A 9,957-nucleotide genomic window follows, 5' to 3' on the forward strand; every position below is an offset into this window, starting at 1 on the left:
GGTAGGGGGATAACAAAAATACAAACTGTTATTTACAGAATACGGGTAATTTTTAATATTTCCACACATTAAAAAAAAATCGCTGACACCAAAACACGCCGCTACATGTAGTAACTCTTAGTTACAAAATTAGTGAAAATCGACAAAAGCGTTCAGCAATTATTTCCAAAAAAATATATTGCTTCTTCTATTCGTTGGTTTAATCTAGCGTATGTGGGTAAAAAATAGGTACACACATATTCAGCTGCGCATGTCCAAAGTCATAAACACATGCGGATGTAGCCCACAAGGAAAAAAGAACACCGAACTCGAACTTATTTCCGAATTGAGTCAATCCAATTACCGGGAATTGGAAATACTTTGGGATTTTTATAATTAAAAAAAAGCCATTTTAAAGAAGCTACAACCTACTATGCTTTTCATAATTAAAAACTTTTTACGATACTAGTTGGTTTATTTCGTATCTTAAAAGTGATAATTGAAAAAGTCTGCTAAACGTGTCTTATTCCGGGTAAAACTTCTGTTCATACTGTTGTCTTAGAACCGCGATAGAAATACATGCTAATTTCACCGATTTCTTCACTAATAATCGAAAAATTATTTACCTTTTATGTAAAAAAAGCTCAATAATTTAATAAATTAAAATATATTTGAAACTGTGAATATTATATTCCCCTTTAGCCATTTACCCAAAACGGACAGCCGGAGCACAAACCGGAATCCAAAATCGAAGCCTGAATTCTGAACCTGAAACGGCCCTCCAATTCGGAACAAAAACCGAACCCCCAATAGAAACCCGAACACTATAAAGAATAAAGCTTAACCTAATTTAAAATGTAAAACAATATTGTAGCTTTGAAATCACACTTTCAATACAATAGAATTCACTTAATTTTTAGTCTCATATAATCGGATGATGATCGTATCATTAGTTACAAATTTTCCTACTTATATTCCTTTACAAGCATATCACTAATTAATAATTTTTGAATATCATTAACCCCAGCATAAATTTCAGTTATCCTAGCATCCCGATAGTGCCTTTCGGCAGGCATTTCACGCACATAACTAAAAAATCAAACGCATAGCGTTAAGAACACCTCACAAGTTGCACATTTTATTAACATACCCCATTCCCCCTAAAATTTGAATGGCACCATGAGTCACAAACGTGGCCGCTTCACTTGCCGCCAATTTCGCCATTGATGTGTATTTAGAAGATCTTGATTCCTCATCGCTTACAACTGCTGCCCTCCAGACCAAAAGTCTTGCTGCTTCTAATTTCGTGCTCATCTCACCTAATCTTAACTATAGGACAGTGCAAATTATAAAAGAAAATGAAACAATTTGCTCACTTTAACAGCCTGAAGTTGGTTTATTGGGTGCCCAAATGCCCTTCTTTCTGAGGAATATTTGACTGCTAGCTCCAAGGCAGCTTGTCCGATACCGAGAGCTTGAGAAGCAATTCCGACTCGAGCCTTTTCAAGCTGTTTCATTGCAATCATGAATCCTTCGCCTGGTGCTCCTTGATTTTAAATTACACAATTTTCAGGTCTAGGCATATAATTTGAAGGAAACTTTGGGAAATTGTTGTAATATTTTATTACCTATCATATTTTCTTTTGGCACACATACATTTTCTAGGTAGATGTCGCATGTAGAAGAAGCGCGAATGCCCATTTTGTCCTCAGGTTTTCCAGTAGATAATCCTTCAGTTGACATAGGAACAATAAAGGAACATATTCCTAAGAAACTGTAATAATGTTACCCTGGTGCAGTTAAGTTTGGGCTTTATTAATTATTATGTGTTTGAACAGAAATGTGTAAATTATTAATTTACCTCACCTTTGTGCTTAAGAGTTTTATCTATTGTGGCGAAAATAATAGCAGCTTTACCCTCAATGCCGCTTGTAACCCAAGTTTTTCTTCCATTCAATACATAAACATTTCCACTAAGCTTTGCTGTAGTAGATAAAGCACTGACATCACTTCCAGCATCTTATAAAATAAGTTTCATTAATGAAAAAATTTGAATAAACAGGACATTACCCCACCTGCCTCACTTAATGCAAAACAGCCAATATTCCCACATGTGAATGGAGTCAGAAACTCTTTCTTTTGCTTCTCTGTTCCGAAGGTATTTAGTAGATTGACATATAAAGCATTATGAATAGATACTATAGCTCCAGTACCGCCACATGCTTTGGAAATTTCCTCTACTGCCACGGAGAGGCCTAAAGAATTTTCACCGCTTCCACCATATTTTGTATCGCAGGTGATAGCTAACAAACCAAGCTGACCCAGCTTTTCAATCTAAAATGTGTATTGAAATGGTACTAAATTGGTTAGGAAACTAAGTGTCTTATTAAGAGAAAGAAATGGGAAACACTTGGATTGTTAATTACTTTCTTAATCACTTACGCTCTTTTTCAGTTATAAAAGAGTAGTTCTAGTAGTTAAATATGATGGTTATAATTCAAAAAGAGTTCCAACTCATATGAGAAGAACATTTTTTGAAGAATTAACATTAAATATATTCTAAGTAGATAAACAAAGGGGTTTCTGAGACAAATGTGCCGCTTTCTCACATCCGAAAATCGTCGATTTTACGTTATTTTTGTCGTTCCGTTATTTAAGTGGCCGTGTGAATGTAGGGGTTTATCGTAACGTTAATATAGCGGTGCATTGCGAAAACTGTTTTTTGTCGTTACGACCGGCCACTTAAATAACGGAACGACAAAAATAACGTAACATCGACGATTTTCGGATGTGCGAAAACGGCACATGTCTTAGAAACCCCCTTATTTATCTACTATTCTATTCAGTATAATTTAGTTAAAATTAGCCATACTGTATTTCCTAGTTAAGGTTGACTTAAAACAAAAATGCCTAATCAAAGTTCTGAGATTAATGAAGGAAAGATTGAATTTTTTTAAAAACTTTAACACTGCATCTCAAAAATAGTGTTTAAAGACAATATCCATATCAATTTTTTTCATAAAATTTCTCCAAAGACTCACAATTTAAAGGGTACCAAAAGTTTTCTAGGTGATATATGTAACAAGATATACAGGGCATTTATATATATCATATATTTATATATAATATAAATGATCCAGGCTTCTGTCAAGGATTGTTATCCACATGGGTCTATGAAAGTCCAAGCAAATATTGATGTCGATTAGGTATAGCAGAAAGGTTAAATTAATAGATAAAAGGATGAAAATCTAGGCAGTCCCAGTAAGTAACTATCAGATACAGCTCACAATCAAAAACAGAATATGAACAGATACACTATTAATACGAAAAAGTATTTGGTAGATATCTACCTGTTGGGCTGGAAATTTACTTTCTTTGTCCAAATGGGAGGCAATAGGCTTTAGCTCCTTCTCAGCAAAATCTCTGCACGTTTTTTGAAGTAGCAAATGTTGGTCTGACAACCTGTGTAAACTGAAAGTTTTCCTTCCATTCTCCACATAATTTACTAAAATTTGAAATATAATTTTATCACACAATTCTGATCAATTTATCTTATACAATTTTTGACTTACATTTCCCAAATAAAGAGTAAATCGGCCTGAACGACATCTTATTTTGCAACTGATAGAGACTTGATCACAGAGCCACCTTTATTCAATTGAATGGGACACTCAATAAATTTCAGATTAGAAATTATAATGATAAGCACCTGACCTTAAAAATCATGTATTATTAATGGAGACTATGTTTAAACAGTGAGAAAGTTAAATTTATATTGGCTGACTACTTAATACCTGACCAAAGATCTGATAGGATTTCTAATTATATCGTGTAATGTCAGTACTTTGTTCAAATATAGCATTATTATCATGTAAGAGATGTTTTCAGTTGCATAAACTATATATTTAATTGTAAACACGGATTAAAACTACACGTAAATTTTGGTAAATATTTATTTTCAATTTAAATTTGAGCCAAAAAAATCATAAAGAAAATCATGAAGTGTTTAAAAGTCATATTTGACGTTTCATTGGATGGAATTGGTAAAGAGGGGCGTTAACGAAGGAAGTATTGCATCGCTTATTGTCACGTCTCAACAAGCGGTTGAGAATGGTTAAAGATTTGTGACGTCACCCGATTAAATATACTAATATGATATTTTCAAGTAAATTCGCATGTAAAATGTAGAGAAGACCGATACTAATAGAAATTAGTAAAATTAAAACGTTGGAATAGATACACATAAATAATAATAAATAAAAAATTATTAATTGTAATATGGGGTACATCTCATGTCGTCACCACTCATGGTGTAGTGATTAATATTCGCTTGTTTAACGGTTATGTTCGATTTTTTATTTTGACTTTGTCTTCCTTTTCCTAGTTTACTACTCCCGCCTATTTGGTCTAAAGAAGGTTTAAATATATTATTTTATTGTGATTTTATGGTTTGCCTTCTGTAATAACGAAAACCATAATCGTCTTTCGTTGCATGTACTTAGAGGTACAAATTTTCTACCTTTGTCCGAAACTGGAATAACCCTTTTTCTGGAATGTCTGAGTATATAGAACTTGATAGTGAAGAAAGTCAGTGTGAAGATGATGAGCGGAAGAAAGAAGACATCTTTTTAATACTAGTTGCTACAGATATACATTTGGGATATGCAGAGAAGGATCCAGTGAGATGTAAGTTTCTAAATAAAGAATTAAATTGAATTGAGAGGCACAGGCTTATTTATTTATCTGGATGCTTTATTGTCTAAGGTAACCTCGTCTTCAGTGATGTTTTTAGCAAAAAAAAAATTTACTCACTGAAATTAATGATCACATTTGGTTTGTAACCCTTAAAAAGGGCAAGGAAAAAATGGATACATCCAAAATAATTGCCCATCTTCCAGCTATTAAAAGACTGAGATTTGTTAAAGTAGGAAGGATACAAATCTCACTGTTGCACTCTCACAAAATGTCACAAATTTTTTTTAACGGCCACACTAAGGCAGTGTGAATATATCTATCATCTGTGAACTTATAGGTAATGAAAATTTGAAAATACAAATGCACTGACCTGGTGGAGTCAATCTAAATGTTTGCCCAAACAGATAATTAAATAAAGATCTTTCAATTAATGTGTGTTTGACTACACTTTTTGACCATCATTAATTATTTTTTATGTAGTCTTGCATTTTTGCAATTATATATGTAACTGTTGAATGGAGCAACTCATCAAGAATATTTGTTACAGCTAAAGACACGTTTGAAACTTTTGAAGAAATATTGAAAACTGCACAAAGCAATAACGTAGATTTGATCCTGCTAGGAGGAGATCTATTTCATGAAACTCGTCCATCAACTTATTGCCTTTTCAAATGTGTTGAACTTCTTAAAAAGTACTTGTGCCCCATCTCGAATACCAAAATTTTCAATTCAATTTACTTAATTTCTAGATATTGCTTCGGAGATCGCCCGATCCAAATAGAGTATCTATCTGATCCATCACGCAACTTTGTGTTCACAGGAAATGAAAAAGTGAACTATGAAGATCCAAATATTAACATTAGCATTCCAGTATTTTCTATACACGGCAATCATGATGACCCCACTGGCGAACATCAAATATCGGCCATGAATTTGTTAGCAACAGCTGGCTTGGTTAATTATTTTGGTAGACACACCAACTATGACTCAGTGGAGATCGAACCTATTTTACTTAAAAAGGGTCAGACTAAGTTGGCTATATATGGGTTGTCTCACATAAAAGACGAAAGATTGGCTCGGCTATTTTTGGATAAAAAAGTACGTGTAAATACCGAGTTTTGAGTGTATGCAGGGCATTCGAAACTGACTCAAAGTTACGGTTTCTTTCTTTTAATTATTATTTAAGTTAAAAGAAATAAGTTGCTATAGGTTTTGATTGAATATACAACGTATGGACGTTGATTATTGTAGGAGATATAAAATTGGTTAAATGGTGATTTTCTTGGAGTATTTATGATATACTTAGAATACTGATTAATAGCTTACATTTTTTGGAAAAATATGAAATATTAAACTCTGCATTGTTGCAAAGTTTTAGTTCCAATTTTTCCAGAAATGGTAAGATAACATTGTTTCCCTAAATGTTGAAATATTGTTATATAATTGCATGTCATTCATAATTTAAAAAATAGATCTTAATTGTTTAGGTGACGTTGCTGGCTCCTGGTGAAGAAGATTATTTCCATCTTCTAGTTTTGCATCAAAACAGGGCCAATAGAGGAGTCAAAACGTTTATTCCGGACGGCTCGTTACCAGATATTCTTCATCTGGCAATATGGGGCCATGAACATGATTGCCAAATTGAGCCTGAAGAATTAGCTAATTCTGTTTACATTTCCCAACCAGGTATAATCAATTATTTTGTGGCACCCGCTTCATGAATTTAACCCTGGATGAACATCTTAAGGAAGCTCTGTAGCCACTTCCTTGTCAAAAGGGGAAGGCATACCCAAACACATAGGCCTATTAGAAATCTACAAGAAAGAGTTTTATATGACGCCAATCCCCCTGAAAACTGTTAGACCTTTTGTCTTTAGAGAATTGACTTTGAAGGATACCAACAGTTTACGGCATGAAATCGCCGGAGCTGATGATGAAGGACTGAGCAATCAGATAATTGCTGAGAGAATGGTGGAGCAGGAAATTGAGGATATGATTCGAAAGTCTAAAACATTAAGTATGTAGTTTAACCCTTTATTGAGAGTGCAACTATTTTTATATGATTTTTACTTTAGATTTAGAAGGAAATAAGTTACCATTATTAAGACTTATTGTAACGTACGTGGATGAAAGTCAGACATTTAATATGATTCGGTTTGGTCAACGTTACGTTGGCCGTGTCGCGAATCCTAAGGATATGGTTAAATTGAACTCTGGAATTAAGCCCGACAAAATTGATACTAGCGGAATTGGGAGATATATGGCACAGGTGAGCGAGATTTTCGGATGTGTTTTTCGTTTTGTTTTTATATTTAGATCAAAGGTACGACTGTAGGGAAAAGTTCATTACTTGATATTATACTAACGCTATCAGAGCATTATATACAGGATGAGTCAGTTAATATTAGCAGGACTCGGTCATTCAATATATTTCCGTATTTTAAGTTCAGTAAATCATATAAAAATATGTTGGCAAACACTTCATTTTTGAGATACAGGGTGCCAAAATTTTGGATTTTTTAAAAATATTTCCTACACAGCTTCTACAGTGTTTGAGATAATTTATTTAAATTTGTATCATTTATTACCTATGATAGTTCACAAGTTTTGACGTGTCTAAATGATTTAAAAACCTACAACGTGATATTTTTTTCGGCAGTCAGGCCCCTGTTTATCGGCTAGAACTTTTTCATGATACGTCACTGATTGTTTAATTTCAACAATGTGGATTCTACGTTCAGTTTAGAAACTTTTTTGTCTTTTTCAATTTTATTGTATTTGTAATTGGCTTTGAGTAATTTGGAAAAGTCTATGAAAGAACATTTTATTAAAAAAAAATGTTTTCGGCGATAATAGGATAAGTACATCAAAATTCACTAAGTTTTTGAATGAAAGCGTGTAATAATAATTAATCAGGGCATTAATACTTTTCAAGTAATTCGGAATTATTTTATTTTTAACTTAAATATTCAAAATGCAATCCAATTTGTTGAATACACAATCGGCATTGTGTTTCAATTGAACTTTTTGCTGAAACAGAGTGATAAGTCTGATATCTTCGCAGGCCTACCTTATACGTTTTCTAAGATCTTCTATATTTTGAACAGGTTCATATACTTTTTTTTTAAAGAGCTCCGCAGAAAAAATCTAACGGTGTTAGATCTGACGAACATGGGAGTCATGTGATTGGACTTCCACGATTAATCCATCTCACTGGAAAATTGAGGTCCTTACATTTTTTCTAAAATAAGCTTGGCAACCATCTAACTAAAACTAAGCTTGCTGCCTTAAATTTAGAGGAATATCTTAACACATATTAGGATGTTTAGTTTCTATAATCTCTAAGAAATTTTTCGAGTTTGCCCTTTCTAGTAAAAATAGGGTCGAAACAAACAATTTTCAAAAATTTCTACCCTTCTGTTAAAACTAAACTCATTTGGAATGTTTGTCAATGATATGTTCTTCCAAAGACTTGATTAAATTATTCAAACACAGTTACAGATACAATAAAACTGAACTGAAAAACACAAAAAAGTTTCTAAATTGAACATGGAATCCACATTGTTGAGATTAAGCAGTTAGCGGCGTATCATAAAAAAGTTCTGGATGATAAAAAGGGGCCTCACTGCCGAAAAAATATCACCTTGTAGGTTTTTAAATCATCTAGGCACGTCAAAACTTGTGGACCATCATAGGTAACAAATTGTAAAAAATTTGAATAAATGATCTCAAAAACTGTAGAAGCTGTGAAGAAAATACAAAAAAAAATCTAAAACTTTGGCACCTTGTATCTCAAAAACGAAGCGTTTGCTAACATATGTTTATGTGACTTACTGAATTTCAAATAAGTTACTATATTGAATGCCTGAGTACTGCTAGTAAGAAATAACTCATCCTGTATATGACCCGCTATATATACTTTTAGAATTAAAATTTCAGTCATCATTCATTCAATATTGTTTTCCTATATAAATAATGGGCATTACCAGTAATTAAATTCTAATTAAGAGTTGGAAATTTAGCTAATGTTAAATTTAATTAAATATATGCAAAATTCTGAGAATTTTAAAGAATAAGTAAGGTTAATTCATTTTATCAAGTTTGTTTACCGTAACTATGATTTACTAAAATTTTTCATGGAATTAATAATAGAACAAATAGCTTTGTTATTGATTTGCTTAATTTTTTAGGAAAACATTAACCTCCCTAATAGGGTTGAAGACCTAGTGTTGAAATATTTCGAAGATAATCCGGAAGATCAACTACAATGCCTCTCCTTAAAGGCTTTAAATGAATCGATAGTTAAATGCATTGATACCCAAGAAATCGATGCTCCAGTGAACGTCACTAAGTAATCTTATAAGCATAAAAGATATATCTTTTTTATTTTTCACGCACATCAATTTCTAGTTCTTTAATAACAGAACGATTAAAGAAGCTCAAGGAATCTGACGTAAATTTAGGTGATAAAAATATTGAAGATTTTTTGTTCAACGTGAAGGATGACGAAGACGATGGTTTATTCGTTGATAACATACTAAAAGCGTCAGGCGCAGGCAATAAACCAGCTCAAAACCAGGATGCCGACGTAGTTTGCATAGATGAAGACGCCGAATTTGATTCAGAAGTCAGATTATCTCCGGTTAAAGGTGGTACTGGTCGCGGCAATACTTCTACTAGACCCGCTAAAGGACCGGGATCTAGAGGGGGTAAGGAGTACAACATGTATATGTTTCATAAGCTGATGTGTCGTACTTTACATAATTGTCAATATCCTATAATAGTAAATTTTGAATGCGACCTAATTTATTTTTTTAGGCCGTGGTTCTAGAAGTAGGGGTCGTAGAGGTCGGCATTGATACTATTATATTATTTTTGCTTTACTATTAAGTATACGTGACAACTATTTCTATTAGCCATATTTTTTTTCTCTTTGTACGTCACACATAGTGATTATTGAAGTTTTGTTCTAAAATTTACTTACAATCTTACTGTGTTAAATTTTTTAATGAGAAACTATTTATGGAACAAATTTCCGTATAAGATTCATCTAAATGCGGTTATGTTTATTAAAGAAACGCTACAAATTGTTTTGAATAAAGAAAAGTATTTATTTCAAATATTTGTTGAATTATTTTTTATACCCCAAATACAAGATAAGTCCAAAGTTGAAGAATTACTTCTACCCTACATTAATGAGGCTTAAAAAAATAAGCAGTTTTGGACTTGGGACTTTTCTAAATATCAACACTAGAAGGTGACTTTAGGCAATTTTTCGTTATA

General features: G+C 32.7%; 2 protein-coding genes across 3 annotated transcripts; one reads left to right on the plus strand and one right to left on the minus strand.

Annotated features, from left to right (window-relative positions):
* Positions 1-630: 630 nt before the first annotated feature.
* LOC136347324 (short-chain specific acyl-CoA dehydrogenase, mitochondrial-like) lies at positions 631-3,941 on the minus strand. 2 transcript variants are annotated; one of them, XM_066297220.1, is made up of 9 exons: positions 3,774-3,941; positions 3,552-3,693; positions 3,330-3,484; positions 2,055-2,313; positions 1,846-1,998; positions 1,608-1,745; positions 1,356-1,525; positions 1,130-1,308; positions 631-1,068 (listed from the first exon to the last, which is right to left on the minus strand). In XM_066297220.1, the coding sequence occupies exons 2-9, from the start codon at positions 3,586-3,588 to the stop codon at positions 945-947; spliced, it is 1,215 nt and encodes a 404-aa protein (XP_066153317.1). In that variant the 5' UTR covers positions 3,589-3,693; positions 3,774-3,941; the 3' UTR covers positions 631-944. The 2 variants fall into 2 exon arrangements, with proteins under 2 accessions (XP_066153317.1, XP_066153318.1); XM_066297221.1 differs by having other exon boundaries at positions 3,552-3,627; positions 3,694-3,924.
* Positions 3,942-3,988: 47 nt separating this feature from the next.
* On the plus strand, positions 3,989-9,794 carry mre11 (double strand break repair nuclease mre11). Its single transcript, XM_066297216.1, has 9 exons — positions 3,989-4,665; positions 5,222-5,366; positions 5,424-5,772; positions 6,162-6,360; positions 6,422-6,691; positions 6,750-6,943; positions 8,865-9,025; positions 9,085-9,383; positions 9,493-9,794. The coding sequence occupies exons 1-9, from the start codon at positions 4,533-4,535 to the stop codon at positions 9,531-9,533; spliced, it is 1,791 nt and encodes a 596-aa protein (XP_066153313.1). The 5' UTR covers positions 3,989-4,532; the 3' UTR covers positions 9,534-9,794.
* The last annotated feature ends 163 nt before the right edge of the window (positions 9,795-9,957 follow it).

This window comes from Euwallacea fornicatus, chromosome 28 (genome assembly GCF_040115645.1).
Source record: "Euwallacea fornicatus isolate EFF26 chromosome 28, ASM4011564v1, whole genome shotgun sequence".
Lineage (NCBI taxonomy): Eukaryota > Metazoa > Arthropoda > Insecta > Coleoptera > Curculionidae > Euwallacea > Euwallacea fornicatus.

Bases quoted from the DNA above. Each gene is read 5' to 3' on its own strand.
- LOC136347324 (XM_066297220.1), bottom strand. From the start codon at position 3,588: ATGTCGTTCAGGCCGATTTACTCTTTATTTGGGAAAT. The intron at 2,314-3,329 runs GTAGATATCTAC...TACACATTTTAG, and splicing joins GTAAATTTCCAGCCCAACAG to ATTGAAAAGCTGGGTCAGCT. The intron at 1,069-1,129 runs GTATGTTAATAA...TTGATTTTTTAG, and splicing joins CAAATTTTAGGGGGAATGGG to TTATGTGCGTGAAATGCCTG.
- mre11 (XM_066297216.1), top strand. From the start codon at position 4,533: ATGTCTGAGTATATAGAACTTGATAGTGAAGAAAGTCAGTGTGAAGAT. The intron at 4,666-5,221 runs GTAAGTTTCTAA...TATTTGTTACAG, and splicing joins AGAGAAGGATCCAGTGAGAT to CTAAAGACACGTTTGAAACT. The intron at 5,367-5,423 runs GTACTTGTGCCC...CTTAATTTCTAG, and splicing joins TGTGTTGAACTTCTTAAAAA to ATATTGCTTCGGAGATCGCC.